Raw genomic sequence first — 21,251 nt, 5'->3', positions numbered from 1 at the left:
TGAATTCAGGAAGTTACAACTGTGTCAGTGTCTTGGAAACAGAAGAATCAGTCACGTATAGGAAACATTTTTATTGTTTCCCTCCTCTGTCCTCTGTCTTCAGGTCAGTTTCCCACCACCTTTGTGGAAGAGATCACAATCCCCAGCAGCAAGCCTGGAGACAGACTTTACGTTTGCATCAATGATTTCAACTCCGCAGAGCAGGGGAACCTGTCCCTGATTAGAGGTAAGGACATACTGCATGCACTCATCCCGACAGTACTTTTAGAATACAGATAAAAGTATGAATCACTGGTCTTTATGACTCTTAGTCATAAAACATGAAGATTTTTTATCAGAGCCCACTTAGGCGTTGTACGTTTTGTAAGTAGATTGTTGGCGCAGGATACAGGATGTAACACATCTGTGTTTTACGTAGGACTACTGTAACCTCTAATGGGCCGTGTTTCCTCACTTAGCCTAACGCTACTTGTTGATGTCGCTGTGCTCAGGTAAACTGTTTGTTTTGTGTTGAAGTGTTGTGTTGTGTTAGACACTGTGACTTTGTCTTCATTGACCCATTTGTGCACTTTTAGTAGAACAGTTCACAACCATTTTTTTGTGAAAATGCAATTTATAATGCTATTCCTGCTTGAATGGATCATAGTGAATGTAGACTAGGCACTGGTTTTCCTTCATGGCGTCCTCCCTCTCTTTTAAATGAACATGATCAACTATATACTAAATAGCAAATGGTCAAACCTGTGATGTCACTCTGTCTCGTGGAGCTTCTCAATAAAATGTAATTGGAAAAACACTCAAAGGTTACTGTGTGCAAACAGAGGGAAAGACTGAGAACTAGAACTGATGCCATGATGTAGGATTAACATTTAAAGAAAGCTTACACATTCAGTTTCACATTCACAGTCAGCTACTGACACATTTGTGCATCTGATTGTTTTAGTTGTTGTGTTGTTTAAGGCCATTCAATTAGCATTCATGATTTACAAGGAATGCTTTTTTCCTACAAAAAAAACGAATTTATTTATTTCATTTTTAAATGTTAATTTCTTAAGTCAATTTACTTTCCCCTTTGATCTTCCACTATTGTGGAAATATAATACTATTTAGATAAAAAGTTTTTTGACTGTTGATGCATTTTCAAATGTTCTATTCACTTGAGCAAAACATGAACACCTCTCTTAGTGGTCAAATATAAATATATAAATAAATGATGAAACGTGTTAAAAAGTGCCACATAAAGACACGCATCATACAAAGCCTCCTTCTGAAACTGCCCACTAGATGTCCCTAGATGCCAAACTAAATGCTGCATAGACTGTCTCCAGCTGACCTTGTCTTTTTACTGGAATTATCTCACATTAGTTGTCGTTTTTTCTTATTTCTTATTTAACAACAACCTCAGGCATGCAACACAGATGCAGAGATCCCTTTCATCGGTAACACTTGTTATTGTTGTCTTTTTTTGTCCTTAGAAGTTCTAATAGTAGTCGTAGTCATAGAAGTTGTAGTATTGAGAATTGTGCATTGAGCATTTTAAGTTAACATTGGAGACTCTATTGAACAGTCCCAATAAGTCAAATGTGTAAATACATAAACATGTCTTCTTATATTTAGATTTAACCTTTGACCAAATATACTCAAAAACAATATTCCTGTATATGTTTGTACTGTCATAGATAAATAACACTTCCTGCAGCAAAGGAAACATAGGAGACAGTCTTTATTAGCCATTTGAGAGTGGAAATGTTTCATTTCCAGTATGAATTTACACTGTGACCATTGGCAGCGTTCCAGTTTTGGTCCCAGACACAATGGGAGGTGGAGCCGCAGGTCTTTGGAATGCGACCCCAGGACTTCTGGCTCAACATTCCTATAATCCTGATCCTCCAGATATAAAAGCACCATTACTGACCCTAGAACTGTTAATCAAAAATGCAATAATAAAGGTAACCCGAGATAACCTGACAGAACCAGAGCTACCTGAACGTGGACAAAATATCTGGCACTTCATTGCAGTTCTTCAAATTCCAGTCAAGCTAAGTCAGTGCAGTTAATTAAGGCAAAGAAGAGGAAAAAAAAAAATCTAACGAGCTCTCTGCCAGGCACACCTGATGGCCGCCCCAAATGTAACAACTACAGGCATGTTCATTCAATAATTAGATGGCTAATTGGTTTAATTAGATAATGTAAGATTAGTTTTATTTTTTACTTTTCTATTATTGTTTGTTTTATTTTAAGGGTTTAGTATTGCTGTATAAGTGTGGCTAATTTACCTTTACTGTCTGGATACCATGCAGTACTATCTGTGTGCAAAAAACAACAACATTACACATGTACTGTATATTAATAAGAGCAACCATTAGGACAGCATGCGTCTGCTGTCTTTACCTTTATATCCTAAAGTGTTCTTGCTTTGTCTCTGTGCATGTCCCTCTGTGCTTAAAACTCCCCTTTAACCTGTATTACCTAAAATGACAAATACAAAATATTTCAAATCATATAATAACATTTATGAATATCCGAGGATCTTAGCCATTTTAGAAACCTCTTTTAGCATTTAACTGTGACATAATTCACATCAGTATGTTAAATGTGATGCTCATTATCTCTGGTCTCTGTAGGTGATGTGGTAGTTGGAGAGGCAGGAGGGTCCATAAACCTCGATGAGACCTGGCAGCGGGGTTGTAATGCCTTGGGCGTCCGCGGTCTCTTCCCCACATCATGTGTGAAGGAGCTGGCCCTCTCAGGTCGCTCCAGGCAGCTGTCTGAACGCTCCGCTCAGGCCCAGGCGTCAGAGCTCCCCCCGTACGCCCTAGGCCAGGCTCGGGCCCTCATGAGCCTCCATGCGCAGCTCAACGAGGAGCTGGACTTCCGCGAGGGCGACCTGATCATCATCACCGGCCTGCCAGAGCCGGGCTGGTTCCAGGGGGAGCTGAATGGCCACAGGGGCATCTTCCCAGAGGGGTTTGTGGAGCTCCAGGGATCCATCCGATCTCCTCAGGAGCCCGAGGACTGCCAGTATTTGAACAATGATTCTGAACAATATAGCTACGACGATCAATATGATGCAGAAGATGGGGCAGAAGTTGTAGAAGGAGTGGTGTTTATGAGAGAGGAGGAGGAGGAGGAGGAGCAGAAAGAGGATTTAGTAGAAGAAGAAGAAGAAGAAGAGGAGGAGGAGGAGGAGGAGGAGGAGGGAGGTGTTTATGTTGTGGCACTGTATGACTTTCGGGCCCTAGACCAAGGCGAGTTGAACTTTGATATGGGGGATCGCATACATCTTTTAGGCACTTTGGAAGACGGTTGGCTGGAGGGGGAGCTGCGAGGGCGACACGGTATCTTTCCTCACCGTTTTGTCAAAATAGAGGGCGACGGGGAGAAACCGCCAGAGGAAACAAATGTTGTTGAAGCCTCTGAGTCAGAAAATGATCCTGAATGGACGACTTATGAGGATCATACAGTGTGGGACCTGGACTACTTTGAGAGGAAGGAGGAGCAGAGGAGGCAAAATGAAAACAGGAGCACTGGGGCTCAGACAAACAACAGAGGACAGAGAGACGGGGGCAGCAGACCTGAATCTCAGCCACGTAGACCTGTGGCCCCAGCACAGAGGGGACCCGAGAGACCCAAATCCATTCCTCCAGCAAGACCCAGACTCCCGTCTCGGCCTAGCCTGCCCGCACGTAGCCACAGACAAAGCGGTCCATCTTCTGGCCCTAATCGATCTAGCTATCCTAACGGTAACTCTAGATCCTTACAGCCCAAACTAACACATAGCCTTACCCTCCCTAGCACTCATACTGGTTGGTCTAAAAACAACAGATACTCCCAGAGGCCACCAAAGGACGCTTCCCCCACCAGTAAGAAAAGTGGTAGTCTCGGCCAGGCCTTATTAACCCTGGCTGAGAACCACCGGCAGAAGAAGCTAACCCGCCACGCTAGCGTCACTGATGCTGATATGATGATGGGCAGCGCTGAGGAAAGGCAACGCTCCCGGCAGCGTGGCTCCAATGGTGTCATGCCAACATCCTTGACTTTAGACGCCCTGGTAACCTCAGCTGGGGACCTGGAGGCTAAGCTAACCCAGCAGCTCTTTGAATTTGAGAAAAGCTTGACCTACAGCGATAGTAACGTTAGCTCTAGTGCTCCTAATCACACGTCCTCTGCAGGCGACCTTAGCCCGCAATCTATGTCACGCCACTTCTCTATCATGGACTTCAGCGATGAGAGCGATATCATGCGAGGCACCTCACATTCGCCTGTTTCCCACCTATTGCAGTCGATCTCTGCTTCCTCCTCCCTAGAGAGACGCAGGACCCTTCGCCCCCCACCTCCTCGTCCTAAAGTCCTTCGCCCACCACCTCCACCTGGGTACAAGCCAGCCCGCCCTGCTCCGCGTGCCCCTCCTCGTTTCCCGAGACAAAACACCACTCCTCCAAATATCTTCTACTCCCCTGATGAATCCGCTATGAACCTCCTGGACGAAGTCGCAGGAAGGCAGCCTGAGTTCGGTGACCTCGCAGCCGCCCAGGAAGAAGAGATCCAGTGCCAGCTAGAAGCGGAGAAGGAGCTGGAGAGAGAGATGGAGTTGGAGAGTCAGAGGCAGAGGGAAGAGGAGGAGAGGTACCAGCTGCTGCTCCGGCTGCAGGAGGTGGAGCACGACATGGAGGCATATGCACACACGGCAGAAGAACTCAGGACAATGCTGGAGGAGGAGGAGGATGAGACGGCCCGCATGCAAGCCATGGAGAATCTGGAGTTCTGCAACTACACCCTGGAGACTCTGGCCCTGGAGCAGCAGCAGCTACAAGGTAAGACTGTTGGGCAGTGGAGGGGGGGGGAAGTGTGTTGGGACATCCTCAACATGGGATGGTGATTTAATCGGTTTGGGGCTTGAACTGATTAAACGACAACACGATGTATTTGTTTTGATCTTGTTGGCCTCATGAACACAGTTTCACAGTTCTTAAAATTCATCAAGGATATCTGCGAATAATTGTAAGTAGATGCATCCATAGAGCAGACACAATGAACGCCACAATTCATTGTCATGGCATAACACTATATACAGGTGATCAGAAAGTCAATAATAATAAGCAAATTCTACTTATATGTTATAACATAGAAATTAGAATATACATATTAATACTTTTAATACAGTGTCAATGTGTTTTGCAGGGATTGGTGTCAATACAGCTATATCCTTTAAACTCATCTAGTTTACCTGGAATCGAACTTACCGTTATATTTGTCACTTGAAATATATCATTAGTGGGTTCAGCTACTGACATTGAGCAGCTCATAAATACCATCAATATAAGATGTTAAGAAGTAGATGTTTTGCTTTGTTAGTCGGTGAGCTTCTGTATGTGAAAGGGTTACTTGGAAAACTGGAAGCCAAATAAAGTAGAATTTATTTTTTGCTTGATGTCATAGTTCAAGTCTGAGGCCCTTTTGCCCACAGGTTAGAAATACACGGTCACTGAGGACAAAATGTAATATAGCAGGAATCTAAAAGTGAGCCATCAGTGCTTATCAGATTTCCTTTTTTACCTGGGAAAACACACACACTCACACAGACACACACACACACACACACACACACTATTTAAATTCCACTGTAAACTCAAACAAGCTTACTCTCCGCAAGGACCAGCGGAAAGAGGATTGTGTATTTAAATAAAGGGTTATCATAACTGTGAGTGTGTGTGCAGATAAATGTGTGTGTTTGTTTTTGTGTATTTGGGAATAGGCCATGCTCTACTACAATATTCATTTATAAAAGTAATGTGAATGTGGAAGAATCAGTTTGATGCTGCTGCTGCAGGGTTCCAGGAAATGTGTATACATCTTAGGTTAGCTTTGTCAGGTACTGTTTGAGTTTAAATGACTTTTTAAGTATTAATAGTTAATGGCTTGAACAACAACAGTTGTAGAGCCAAAGCTAATTGGCCCGGTTTGTTTTGGCATCTCGTACTGGGTGCACAGTTCTGACTGACAATTTTCACATAGGTACGAGGTGCATTCCTGCACATAGTGAGAGGGTAGGCAGTGCACGTGGGCCTCTGCCTCTCTTTCTTAAAGTCCTTCTATCTCTATCCAAATGTCCTACGTCCTTCACCTTCCTCACCATTTCCTCACGCTGCACCTTTCATCGTTTTATTCCGTCATCTGTTGTGAGGGAATACATTTGGGATTTTTTTTGAAGTATTGGTGACAGACAGAGCATGGCCCGCTCTGGATGGTTGAGGCTTGCTGTCAGGTGGCCCGTGGCACACTTCTCCACACTGTTCGGACTCGCTCGGGAGGCCAGGTCCAACAGAGTGGCAGGTAAGACAGAACCCAAGATGGTGTGTATCAGTCAGTGTGTGGACAGAACATTGCTGCTGTTTTTTAACATCACGTTTACTCATAGCCACAGCTGCTTGCTATAGCAGTAGTTCTCTACTCACTGGTCATTGAGTCAGGCAGCTCTTGGGGTTTTTAGTGCCTTGCTTAAGGGCAATGAGAGTAGCTGATGAGCTGGTTTTAAATTGACTCTTAACTTATGGATAACACTTCCTTTGAGGGAGTCATTAAAATGTCACCGTTTTTAGCTGGTTAGGGATATAACAAGTACATTGGTTAGAAAATAGGGGAAACATGAGAAATTCCCTCAACTTGTCATGAGGATATTCACTGTTAGATGATTTGTACACTATTTGCCATTCTACTCTTTGAACCATGGAAGCGTTCACTTTAACATAACTGAGATATTTTTGCTCTGCTCTGATTGGTCAGGCATGTGAGTTGCTTGTTTTGCTTTGTAAAGAATGTTTCTTGTTTGACAATTTGTGTTAAATTAAAATCAAATTAATTCAGTGACATCTGCTTTTCTTGCTAATGTGGGTCCTTGGACAATGTGGGTACTGTTGCAAATGATTTAGCACTAACAATTTTTTCCGGAACTTTGGATTGTAACATTATTATTTAATCACTGTAATGAATGAACTTGATTTTAAGATATTTGGTTTGCTGAATGAACCAAAGCAGAAACACTCATGATATTATCTCAACTGTTTCTTCCATTTTTATGATAATGTTGCTTTACATTGGATGAAGTGGCATTAACAGCAGAACTCATTATTTCTAACTGTGACACAAACACATTCAAATGTCCGACGTTCATTTAGAAGCTTTCAGTCTAATCACTGCTAACAACCAAGTTTCATTGTAATGGTAATGTTTCTCATTTTCAAGTGTTATCATAGTTTCAGTATTTCATTCTTATTGAATTAATGCTAATTGAATGCCTCTCAATAATTGGCTATCAAAAACTGATTGTTAGACTCATCTTTTGCTCACCTATTCTAAACTCATCTTGCTAATGTAATATAATTAATCCCGGATGTTACCACTCTATTCAAACTTTTCCACTCATCATGTTTGTCAATATATCAAAACACTAATGATCAGTTGATTCATGATTTTGTTTCTATTTTAGTTGCATGCAAATGAATCACATCCTGTTAGATGTTATCAATCACTCATCAAGCAATGTTTTTCAATGGATGATCTTAACGTCTGTGAATGACAGATATCAGCCTGCGGGCAGGAACTCATCTCCGTGGCTACAGGTGCCTCTAAAGGCCATTCAACCACTTTGTCTCACTTCACCTATCACGTTACAGGAATTCCCACACCCTACTTTCATAGTCATAAAAAACAAACTGAGATGGTGACTTGATTTGTGAGAGTTGTGATACAGCAAGGGAAAAACAGCCAAGCACACTCCCATTATTTGATACGGTAATTATCAACACATTACTCGGACATAAAAGCTTTTAGTTGGCTTTTTTTAATAGCATATTATGATTCCTTTGTTTTCCCTTTTAAAGCCAACAGGAAGGTATGTACATATCAACCATAGTCTCAGGAACTTTGTTGCAAAAAAATGTGTTTGTCACCCTCCTGCTATTCATCTACACACACACACACACACACACTCACCAAGGAGTGAGTGTTTTCTGTGTTTTTCAGGGTGTGTTCCTGAGTGTGACGTTTAAAAGACAATGGCAGCTTATTGTTACAAGGCAGGGAAGAATTCAACATGGAGCTCGGCCCGCACCTAACTCTGCAGAGGCCAGTTCAAAGTCCTCATAGAATCTGAGAAAGAGTGTGATACTGCAGAAACAGAAAGTATCAACCATATGCTCACAGAGTATGATTGATAGGATTTTTCTCAATTTTACTATCTGTTGTGGACTGTTGTGATTTTGTATGTCAAAAATATGGCAGTACAATCCGTATCATGAGACAGCGGTTACATTTGAATATATAGCAATACTGTAAGGAACTATGACAATTTGTATAAATCAAATATAAGGAATAGTTCCAAAATATAAAGACCGCACCATATGCATATTATAAGTCAAAGAAAGTAAACTTTTATAAGATAATCAGAACAGTGGAACACATTGTTGCATGGAAACCAGCTATTCACTATTTTTCTCACACATTAGTGCAGGTTCTCTTTTTCTGCCATTTCTTTGTGTTTCCTCTTTTCTTGTTTAAGCTCTTTGACCTTGAGCCTCGCTTAATTCTTTACACCCACTATTAGAACGCCTCCATCAGCCTCCATGACACCACAGCCGATCTATTTAACACTGTTTGAGGATCGGTTGCAGCTTCAGGTTTCCCTCAGTCAGCCACACAAACTGGGAGAGTCTGGGCTGCAGACAGTCTGATATCTGACCTTATTCCTGGAAATGACACCCCTTTTTCTAGATTTGTGAATATCGATCAATCCCCGGGTGGCTTCATTTACATACGCTTATACAGACATGGACAGGAATGTTGTATTTGACATTCCTACTGTTGACACACATACACAAACACACAGTTTCGGTCGTGTTCTGCTACTGAAAGCTGAGATGTTGAACACTGATAATTAAACAGTCTTACATAAGAACAGAACAATGTCCAAGTAGGATCAGCCTTATCTTGCGAAACTGTTTATCTGAGTTGAATATGAGTTTTGCCTCATGCACAATTTTTGTTATTAACTCATTTAAATTAATCAAACACGATGACTTGCAGGTTTTTTTACTTGCCATTTGATAAACATGTACGATAAGGATCTAAGATACAATAAGAGGATATTTTGTAGTGTATACATAGGGCCTTTTGTGTCTTAATGTGAGTCCATTTTTTTTCCTTTATTTTGGAATAAAATGTTGGCAAAGCATTTTTATTGCAAAGTATGTTTCTGATTTCCCTGTTGTTTTCCTTCCCTAAATATTTGATTTCCTGATTTGTGAGAACGTTTAGCTTGGTCTAGCCAAGTTTAATCCTACCAGGAATTTAGAATATAAATCCTGGGAGAATAAAACTTTGGGATTCAAATAACAAACAAGCTCCAGCTACTAATAAGATTTGAAATCCTTTGAATTGATGGTAAACTGACACTATCCCCCCATGTGTGTCTCTGTGTGTATCACGTGCACTTGAGTGAATGCAAGCCCTTTAAACCTGTCTTTTTTTGTGCCTGCCTCTTTTTTGTTTAGGGTTAAAGAGGGGGAGGGATATATTATACTCCAGCTTTATGAATAGGCCTCAGTTTTTTCTCACACTAAAAGATTGTGTCTCTACTGAGAGTGAGGACAGTCCTCGACAATAGTTCATTGTACACACCAGCAGCAATCTCTTTCAGTAGCTGCTCTGGCCTGTGTACTCTCAACATAATAACTATACTTTATCTTTCCACTAAACTTGTTTTCAACTTCACACTTTTAATCATTACTTCAAAAGAAAACTGGTTTAAACTAAATCACACGGACCTCTTTTCATTTGTTATGCTCCTCCCTGAAATGTAGGGCAAAGTCGAACTGACATACTGAGGTCAGTTTTTTGCTCTGTTACCCACAAATATCACAAATGGCCTTTCAAACATTGTGAAAAGTAAGAATATACAAGTAAGAGCTGGTTGTAAACTCAGATAGGAAAGATTTGCTTTTGTCAGCACAGGTTGCATTGATGTCTGGTGACATAGAAGAAAAACCTGCAGGAAATGGAAAACAAAGAAAACAGGATACAAGGAAGGATGCAGGACTGTTCAGGGCAGCGAACAAAAAATAGGTTCCACAGTCAGTAGCCCCTCAAAGGCAGACTGTGAAGTTAGACTAAATCTTTCTTTTAAAGAAAGTCCACGGGCAGATTGTTTTCCTGCAAACAGAAGTACTGGCCAATTGAAACAATGGGTGGGGCTGTCGGGCTAATCCTCCACTCATGTGACTCTACTCAATCATTAACCTAAGGAGGCCCCTCCTTCGATAACCCTTTCCCCCCTCTCCTCCCACGATTCGCTGAGATAGCTACGGGGAGGGAACAATTTGGTTTCACAGAGGGCTGGGAGGTGCTTAGACCGGGCAGTCCTGCTGAGGCATCGGAGAGGAGACAGAGAAAAGAAGTGGGAGAGTAGCAGACAATATGCCTGACAGGTGGAGTACTTTGTTATGGAATGCAGGACTTTGGAAAGACGGAATAAGCCACGTTAACAGGAAACCGGGTAGGCTGATTTAAACAGCAAGAACCATGAAGAGCCCGGTGGTTTATGGCAACCAAGCCATGTTTGGTCCAGTGGATTGGAACTATGCAGCCGGTCCCCCGGTAAGGAGAGGGATGAGTGTGGAGGAGCTGGGGGATGCTGGATGGGCCAGAGAGAGGGAGAGGATAGCCCATCTGCAACATCTACAACAACTACACCAGGTGCAGATGCAGCAGCAACAGGTTGGATATCCTGCGTATGGAGTAGTTCCTCACGGACAGCCACAGGGACCAGTTATGTTACCCAGACTGGGTGACCCAGTTCCAGCTCCAGGCTTCCCTATGGCAGTTCATGGCGGCATGATGGTGCCTGTGGGCCCAGGGCCGCCTCCAGGGCATATGCCAGCTCCATGGCCAACACACTGGGATAACCAAGCCCAAATTAGACAGGGCAACGTCTGCCAACCCAATCAGGTGTATGATGACCGGCCACAAGCAGTTTTCCAAGAAAAGAGGCCTCAAGGCCAGGATGTTTACTACCACCCTGGGTCAGAGGATGGTCACCTCAATGTGAGGGTATCTGAAAGGAAAGGCAAACATTGTTTTTACCAGGGCCCTGAGGATTACAACCACCAGGACTATAGCAGAGTGCCACAAGAAAAAGACAATAATGACTTAAGAACTAAAGAAGGGTATGGTCATTTGGAAGAGGACAGAAGAAGAAGGGACGACCGGGTGAGAGAAAATGACCGTTATGAACATAGGAATCCCAGAGACTTGGAGGAGTACGATCGCAAGGACAATTACAACCACAGGGATCATTATGACAGGAAATACAATGATCGCTGTGACGACAGAGAGCAGCAATATCCTGACAGCAGGAAAAACAGTAAACCTGAACTCAGAGAACATGACCGTTACAACAGTGAGTATGAAGACCACTATGACCGTAAAGACACTTATGTTCGCAGAGACAAATACAGAGAGGCTGATCAGTACTATGACAATGATAGAGAGTATGATGACTCTAAAGAGAAGGATCGCTATAGAGATAAGGAATACTATCAGTGTAGTAAGGAGGATCGTTACTATGATGAGCGAAAACCTAAGGACCCCTACTATGCAGATGAACGATATGACCGCAGAGAAAATATCTACAAAACCAGGGATGACTACAGCAGAAGGGGTGATGAAACCTACCCTAGTAAAGAAAGGGGTCAGTATGACTCTGAACTGGACCAACACTGTGGTTATAAGGAGAGGGACCAATATGACAGGTACAAGGATCCAGGGGATGACAGGAGAGATGAGCACTATGACGATAGAAGGAGAGACCACTACAAAACAAGGGACCCCTATGAGCCTAGGACTGCGGACCAGTACGACCGTGAGGATGAAGACCGTTACAAATCCAGAGATGGAGATCGTCCCCAGTCCAAGCCCAGAGACAGATTTAGGGATGTACGCTCAGTGTCCGACGATTCAAAATGTGAGGAATACCCTAAAAAAGAGACCAAGACACACTGCGAGGAATGGGTTGAGCAGCAGAACAAGAAGTTGGAACTCAGGGAAATACACTCTTTTGAAGATCCTGAAATATATCGTCGCAGTGATGATCGGGAAAAAGGATACGAGTCGAGCGCTGGAAGCGTTGGTACAAAACGGGGTCGTAAGCCTGTTTATGTGGGCTCCCTAGATCGTAACAGCTTCTACAGGAAGACAGCTCCAAGCTCCCTAAGGCAGTCCCAGTTTGCCACTACCAGGAAACAAAACAAAGGTAAACACAAGGAAAATGTCAAGCGAGTGAATGTATTCAACTGGCTGTATTTGCACAGCGTGAGGTACTTATGAGGGGGTACAGTATGCTCAGCTACAACTCTACAGTGCTAATCATATCTTAAAAAACAGAAAAGGGCACATGGTTTGCAAGGGATATTGTCATTTACAACCCAAGTAGATAAAACAGGGTTGAGAGGTTGACTATCAATTGGTGACCTCCAGAGGTGCTCTTGTAATCAATGCTGGGGGCTTCAAAGTGCTGACTAGCCAGACTCACTTCCTAAGAAAGTGTGTGCTGGAACCTGAGTGTGTGTCTGTGTGCATGTGTGTGTGTTAGTATCACCTATCTCACAGGAAAGTAAGCTGCCAGGTATTTGTAGATGTCTGAACCTGAGGAACAGGTTTGGTGGGTTTTTGTTGTTTCTCTCCTTCTCCTTGCCTCTAGCTTTCCTGTTTGCTGCTATTCTGCCTCATTGATGCTATGTGCACCCGTAACAAGTCAGTTCAGTTCTTGCATGACAGGAAAAGGTATTTTACTGACAGAAAATACTAACTTTAAAAAAGCAATATCATCATTTCTTTAGGGAAATGGTTCTGGCTTTGAGATCATTTCAAGTATCTTGTCTATACAAACCATATCTTTATTTACTATATATTTCAGCCTAAATGTTAGAAGTTTCCATTAAGTTGCAAAGTAAAGCAGACCGTCCACTTAGGTTTGTTTCTTTACCCAAACTTTTAAACCAACTTTGTGAGCTGCTAGTTATGAATTGGAAATAGAAAAACCTATATAGGGCTGGATATAAAATGGAAACATTCCAAATTAGGGCTAATTGAATACCAGAGCTCCATTTTGATTAGGAACACATTTTTCAACATTTTAATACTTTAAGGGGAACTTTAGAGTATATAATAAAGTGTAAAAAGAGTAAGTAAACAAGTCTTGGAATATATACCAGGCAATTAATAGCTGTCAATGTTATGTACACATTTCAGCTGGTCTGCCCTTACAGTGTTAAGGTTAAATACCTTGCCCGGGGGTAATGATGTTATCCCCTGTTAACACTGAGAAAGGAGTGAAGATGTCTGTAAACACAAAAACAAACTTATACTACAGTTGAAAGTATGAGTGCTTGTGTGTTTGTGTTTAAGTATGTTTCATCAAGAATCGAAGAAAGAGATAGCACACTTCTGACTCGCTTATTGTCTCTAAAAGGAAGCAGGTGGCGCCCCACGACCCCTCCCCCAGTTACCTAGAAACACACACATGCACGACCCCACACACACACACAGTGCACATCGCCCCCCCACTACTCCTCCTTTTCGGGAGTCCGAGTATTAATCCCTAGCGTCAGCATGGTGTGTGGATGGTGGGGGTCTGTCTGGTGCCAGGCGGTGGCCGGCACTGACTTGACTCCTACACTTCAAGACCAGACAATGTGTGGGTGTGCTAGTGAGACCCTGGGAGGCTTATTGAGAGATGACGCCATTTTTAAAAAACACACGCATGCACGCCTGCTTCTTCAGTGTCTTGTCATCCCTTAATCTCGTTAAACTGTTTCAGCTCGGTCAGGGGTTTGCCCGAGTAAAGCATTTGATGGCTAAAAACATTAGGCCGTCTTGTTGCAGCGCTTATTGGACTTACGCTGTGATTCAGTTACAGTGAGACGATGGCGGAGGCTTTTAGAGATGGGCCTTAAGCTTGTTTAACGGCCTTTGTTTTGACCTCTGTGAAAAATCAATAAGGACTAGATAAGAATGACTGCTAATCAATGATACAGCTGACATACGTTTACCTATTAGTACTTATCATTCGTGTTATGAACTTCATGTGTAGGGGGTTTGTGTGCATGTGCTGCTGGCATTCTGCAGCAACACAAAAAAAGTTAGTTTTTTGCTGGAATAGATAACTTACCGTTCATCCTATTTATCGTTTAAAATGAAACACTTTAAAATATGTCTTTGTGGGTGCAAACTGAATTTCTGTTTATGGTTTTAATCTTAAACTTTAAAACTTGGACAGTGTTTGAGCATATGTGTTGTCATCCGGCTATGATCTGCCAGCGTATGCTCGATAATCCTTGAGTAGCTGCTATTGCTGGGAAGTGGTACGGGTTATTGGGTGGGGGAGTTAAGAGTTAAGACAGGACCTCAAATCGCTCAACAACATTGCTCTAAAGACGTCTTATCTCACAACAAAGAAGGCGGTTAGCCAAAAATAATTTAGCTAATAGTCTTAGTCTTCAGATCATTTCTGATAACTGTGCTTTTATACACTCCATACTAACTGTACAATTATAAGTACACATACAAAGTGACTGCAGCACATCAGTGTTAAAAACTCCTCAACAGGTAATTCCTGGTTAGAGGATGCTACTGGTACCTGCATCAGTAAAAACACTGATGTGATCTGTACTTTTTTCAGATAGAAGTGTGGGAAAAGAAAATAGATATTTGATCCTTTGGACTTTCCCATCAGGACTATTTACTCTTGATAATGCCTGAAATTGACATGGTTGTCACTCATTTCATTCGACACTCTGCACTTTTGTCAGTATGAGTCTTACAAACTTTGGTTGTTTGAATGTTAATTTGTGGTTGCATTAGTTATATCTGGTGTGTACTTACTGTCCTAGTGGTTACTGGTGTTGATCTTGGCTATTGTAACATTATATTTGAGAATAATTTATTTATATGTTCATACATGCAAAGATGATTTGACTGTCCTTAGTGGTAAAGACTTATTATTGTCAGTAATAAGGGTGTCAATCCCCATTCACTGGCTCTATGAACAGAGCCACTTACAGTCATGTCAATGCAGTTATTCCTCTAGATTTACATTTACAGCATCAGTTTATGTGTATGATTTACATTTTAATGGGATTTTATGAGGTCAGTTATTAGATCAAGTTTCAATTTTAAGAGAAATAGCAAGCTTGATGATCAGGTGTTCATTTTAAATGTCAGATTGTTGCATATTTAAGTACTGCAGAGCAAATAAACATAATATTATAGTAATACTTTTGCCTTTGCATTTGCTGTTTTAACAGGGTGATTATATTGGGAAGCTTACTGTCTGTCTATTGCAATAATACCTTAAATTCGGCTTGTTTTTAAGGAATATATTTAGAAATTAAGAGAGCAGTGCCCAGAATACTTCAACTGATTTTCTTGTTGACTTACGGGAAAACTCAAGAAGTTACCAAGCAGATCTTTGTTTTTACTTGTCCTACAAGTAGCAACAGATATAATACTGCAAGTTCTGTCATCAAGAGTCTCAAGGCAGTTTCTCACACTCACGTTGTACTCGGGGAACAAACATTTTCCCACACAGGCAGTAAAGGCAATACTCTCTTAGGCAATAGCCATCAGAATATGCAAAAGACCGTATAATATTGGAAGTAAGTTTAACTATGTTCGTTGTTGCACTATTGTTTTTCACCAACCACCTGTGGGACTCAATAGACACATTGTCCTCTGCTTTTCCATTAACTTGAAGACAGTTCAGCTTTTTGGTTGAATAGGTCCCTCACTTCATGGCTTTGATTCCTCTTAAATGTCCCTCGGCACATATGCAAAACTGATGGTCTCTTGAAGTAATTGGACATTATTCATCACAGAAAGGGGATGAAATGGGAAATTCTAAGCCATAGACCACAGCATTAGTTCCATTTCCCATACAGCAATATAAGCGCTAATATATTCATTGCGTTAATTAGACTGTAGCCACCTGGAAACAAGACGAGTTGTATCCTTTGGTGTCTGATAGTGGACACTTAACACAGGATTAAGAAAATCACAATGTGAATGCTACATGTATCAACACACAGCCTGCTTTTATAATGGATGAATAGAGGGCTGTAATTACAAGGAATTCCCAACAATGGCACATAAAGGTTGCTGTGATATTCTGCCAGGAGCAGGAATGTGACCTTTTGACATTTGACCCTAAAAAGAGATAAAGTAGATGGTATGCCCCTGAATAAACTTCCTTTTTTTTCTTCAAAATTGTACCTGGTGCAACAGCTGGTGGCACACATATGCACAAAAGGCCAGATAAAAGTGAGCTGGTTGTTTGATTTTTCACTGAGATTAGATAAGTGCTACATTATTCTCTGTAACACAATGTTAAAGTGTTAAGGCACTTTAACAGTTTGCTAATGTTTACTCTTCCTCTGTTGACGTGGCTTTCAGTAATCAGCGTGATGGATTTCTTTAATACATCCAGTATTAATCACAAGTCGTGGCTTGCAGGTTGTCAGGTAAATACTGTTGCTGTGGCTTGGAGCTTATATGAATGTATTCACATGTCCCAACACACTCACGCAGAGTTTCCCATGCGATCATTTCAGCAAAGCCACTCCCTGCTCTCCAAAACTTGGCTTGATATGAGGAGGGCCCCCGCTATTTGTGTTGCCATGGCGACTGTTCATTCTGCTGTGAACTTTGGAGCAGTGCACACACAGCCCTGATTGTGTCTGACCTTAGAGCGCACTGCGCAGAGCCAAACTTTTTGACTTTGCACAAGTATTAGTGGAGCACGCTGCCCACAGAGCATGCATTCAGAGAGGGATTGTTAGAAAACTAGACAGTTGTGCAAAAAAAAGTTCTTACTTAAGTCACTTCTTTAAAATAAATAATATTCTTGAGTGTACTTTGATCATGTTGTTGACTATATTATTTAATTGTTTAAAAAATACCCTTAAGTGCAACAAAACTTGGGTGGATTTAGTGGTAGATTATGTGTAGGAATCTTAATTTTGATAGAATTCAGCCTGTCAGAGGAGGAGCTTGGTCAGGTGTCAGTAGACTGTGAAACATGAAACAGATTTATCACAGAACTGGATTCGGACTTAACTGGACCCTTCGCATAACCCAAATAAAAATGGTACAGAAGCCAAATGAGAGTCCATGCAGTGTTAACAACTCAGAAATCATATGTTTTATCAAAAAGCACCATTCAAAATAGAGGAAAAGTTGGCCAGATTCTCAGAATTTCAACCACCAAAAGTTCATATTTGAAATATAAAGAAGTCAATGCAAGGAGAGAAATAAACAGGTACACAAATAGCTGACCACATGACAGATAAAGCAATGTCACTTTGAAAGAGGCTTAGATAATGGGCTAATGTAGCACGTGTACAGCATCTTATAAACGTATATTGTGTCATACTTAACACTACATCATGGTTTTCAGCAGAGTTTGAATATGTGGTGTGTTAATTTGGTCAAAGATAGTGATTTCTTACAATATTTTACCCATTATTGTAGTTGCTGCTGATGCACAGTATTCTCCTGCAATGCATAAAAGAAAAGAAAGAGCGGCCTTGGAGGGAAATTAAGTAAAGCATGTCTGATGGCAGCTCCAAAAAAAATCTTTAAACATTTTGCAACACTTGGGCATTTTATAAACAATTTCTTATCTCATTTGAAGCAACAAGCAGCGATAGTCCAGCTCCAGGTTTTATTGTCTGCCAGAGTGGTCGTCCTCCCTGTTGTTCGTGTGTCTCTGTGTGAGTGTGTGTGTGTTTAATGATGGTGGGGTCCTATACATTCTCATGGTAATTGGAGGTCTGGAATGGAGCTTTTGCAGTGGGATGTGCACTCCTCTCCGGGCTCAGGAGCTGGACTTCAGATTGACAATGGACTATCGTAGAATGGGTGGCGTTGTTTGAACCCCTGTGTTTGTGTGTGTATGTGGGGGGGGGGGATGTGCTTTCTGAAGTGGCTTGAAGAAAGTTGTGAGCAGCAGGTGGGTGAAGCCTCTTCGTCTTCTGTTTTCTGTGTGTGTCCAAGGCAGTGAAAATATGGAGAGAATGCATCAGTGGATTTTTTTAAAAAGAATATTCAGGACTTTTACTTGCTATTTTCTCAGGTGCAAGTGTACAAGTGCATTGGATTACTTGTGTGGATTTGCAGACTATTGTGCAAAAAACTGAAAAGAAAAGCAACTAAATACAGTGACAATAATTATAAACATTATATTTCGTTGTATTTGTTTTGTGTTTTCAAGGAAACCATTAAGGGGACATTTTAAATAGTTTTTTTCTAAATGTTAATATTCATTAGAACCGCATTGATAAAGGACTGTAAAATTGAATTTGAGGCCATTCTTTGATCCAAGATTTTAACTAATCCTAAGTGGTCTTTAAATATTCTAAGCAGCATTGCATGCATTTAAGTGGGCAAAGTGTTAACAAGGGCTCCTTTGCTTCGGAAAACAAACAAATGACAATGCTTTGTTATAGTAGGAATACTGAAGAAACGGCACTTTAGTCACAGTCGCACTTATCTTTGGGAAACTTGAAGCCATTCATTCTGACTGAGCTGCCCTCTGTTTGTGCCACTTGATATCTACTTTATTTTTTGTTAAATTCTTGATGTCCTTTGATAATCTTATCAGTTGTGACTTGAGGCTGCAGTCACACATAGATTGAAGGTGCGGTGCAGTGAGAAAAGTTACCCGGCTCACGTCATTTTATATCACTTTTAAGCACACTCCCTACTGTGACTTTCCCAGACATCCAGTGCTGTGTGTTTAATCTACAAGCTTAGTGTTGAATATGATTCATAAGGCGAGACGGCAATCAGCTGATTCCAACTTGAAACTATGTTGAAATAGTCTGTTTCCTTTGAAGTGTTCAAGTTTGCTGCTCTATATAGTATTGAATGAACCTGTTGATGCCTTTTCATTGCAGTCACTTAAAATCTTGGGCAACATTTGACAGTGTAAGAAAAGAGATATTGCCTAGATATTGTTTGACTATTAACATCAGAACCTCATAAGCAGCCTCAATGGATTTGACAAACATAATTCATTTAGTCCCGTTTATATAACAGTTGGATAGGGAGACATGTTTAATGACATTCAAATGAGTACAGTTCCTCTGCATGCATTAGCCCATAACCCCATATATTTCCCCATATCACATAAGCAGTGTCTTTGTTAAATGTTTCCAAACTCTTTAATATGTGTAACCAGGTCAGCGCTTGAATGCAATTACAGCTGGCTTTCTGCACAGACAACCCCTCACCCCCCGCCGAGCCAGGACCCTGGTTCCCCTTGTCTGGAAGTCTGCATAAAGAGTTGATTATACAGTAAACAAACTACTTCTACAGTATGTGTGTTTAAATATACCCAAGGCTTATTGTATGCTACAGCACATACTGATCCCGCAAATGACATACACACCCAGAGCTATTTAAACGTGTATTTCGCCTCCAGCGTTTAAACATCTATTTCTTGAACCTGTCCAATGTTTTCTTGTTAGGACGAGAGTGAAAGCTTTTTGTATTATTTATTAGCAGTTATCCTTCTATCACATAAAGTAGGTCCTCTGAGTCCTCATATAGCAGGTATTGACTTGGTATTCAACAGGTGTTTACAGTCCGATCACATCTAACACTAGTGAACACTAGCACTATCTTTTCTTTTTTCCTGTTTTATTGTGTTGCACTGTTGGAGGAGCCTGTGACCTAAGATTGTCATCGTCATAACTACACTGTAGCTATGTACGTATGACTAATAAAAGCCTTGAACCTTGAAAGAAGAGATGTTAAAAATGAAGTGGTATTTTATCATACCTGATTGAGAGGGAAATCAGCTGGCAACAATTCCGCTCATTCATTCTTTGACTTGAATAACATCCTCAACAGTTGGTTACGATTGTTCGTATTATTATTGTGAATGATAGTTCATAGAGCACCGCCTAGTTTTCTAGATCTAGATCATTTGAAGGCTTGCTCCTATAATTAAGTTTTCAGCAGCAGGTGGTTGTTTGCTGTGAGTGATGTGTCTCTGATTGTTGGCATCTTGTCACAGACTGTGATTCAGTACATGTTCAGTGATTGTTATGTGGGTGTTTCCTGTTGCTGCGGACTGGGTGAAAAGGGCAGATCCCGTTCCACATGATGATAGTTTAATGTTACACCTCACCCTGTAGGCACCTTACATGTCGTCATTTCTCACCCACAACCCAGTGAATAGCATTTCTGCTGTACATCAGATTGGAAAGGAAGTACAGTAAAATATTCTAGCCTCTTGTTGTGTGTGTGTTTTGCCAACATGTGCACAATGCCCATACTTTCTTTATAATACTCCACAAAGAAAAGTAAAGTGGACATTTATTAAATTGGGTCAGATTCTGTTCATGCATTTCCACAGGTTGTTATGATGGAAATAGCTTCCTATTTAGCCGTGTGAAGTGGAGCATAGGACGCTGTGTATGTGGAGGATCAAACGTGGGAATGAGCCGATTGATTCCAATTAAATTCTGAGTCTTTTGTTTTCAGTCTGTCTTTGTATTGTGTTGCTGCTTGTGTGACTTTTAAAACCCATTAGTGAGCTACTTTCTCAGCAGTGGGGAAATGTTGGCGATTGGTGGAGCAGCAGTGACGGATGATGCAGGGATAAATGGTGCGAGCAAAGTGAGAAAAGCTCCTTTGAGTCGAGCTTTAGCCGAGTCACGTGAAGAGAGAGGGATGAGGTCAGGATGAGAGGCAGACAAAAGGCAGGTGGCCTGAGGATCAGACAGAAATTTGGGTCAACATTTTATATTTTGTCTGCATCTGTAATTAATCTCACTTAGGAACTACATTTGTAATTGCCTTGATTTTATTTAAACATGACTATGACACTGCAGCAGTCTTTTGTGTGTGTGTGTGTGTGTGTGTGTGTGTGTGTGTGTGTGTGTGTGTGTGTGTGTGTGTGTGTGTGTGTGTGTGTGTGTGTGTGTGTGTGTGTGTGTGTGTGTGTGTGTGTGTGTGTGTGTGTGTGTGTGTGTGTGTGTGTGTGTGTGTGTGTGTGTGTGTGTGTGTGTGTGTGTGTGTGTGTGTGTGTGTGTGTGTGTGTGTGTGTGTGTGTGTGTGTGTGTGTGTGTGTGTGTGTGTGTGTGTGTGTGTGTGTGTGTGTGTGTGTGTGTGTGTGTGTGTGTGTGTGTGTGTGT

General features: G+C 41.4%; 1 protein-coding gene across 2 annotated transcripts in view; it reads left to right on the top strand.

Moving 5' to 3' along the window:
• dnmbp (dynamin binding protein) overlaps positions 1–21,251 on the top strand; it is a 45,872-nt gene that overhangs the window by 13,639 nt on the left and 10,982 nt on the right. The window contains exons 3-4 of one of the 2 annotated variants that reach the window (XM_034119273.1): positions 104–226; positions 2,625–4,814. In XM_034119273.1, the coding sequence (XP_033975164.1) occupies positions 104–226; positions 2,625–4,814 (2,313 nt within the window). Of the gene's footprint in view, positions 1–103; positions 227–2,624; positions 4,815–10,412; positions 12,305–21,251 lie in introns of those variants that run through there. The other variant, XM_034119274.1, reaches the window with a different exon arrangement.

Source organism: Trematomus bernacchii, unplaced genomic scaffold (genome assembly GCF_902827165.1).
Source record: "Trematomus bernacchii unplaced genomic scaffold, fTreBer1.1, whole genome shotgun sequence".
Classification (NCBI taxonomy): domain Eukaryota; kingdom Metazoa; phylum Chordata; class Actinopteri; order Perciformes; family Nototheniidae; genus Trematomus; species Trematomus bernacchii.
This window is presented reverse-complemented; position numbering and strand designations above follow the sequence as displayed.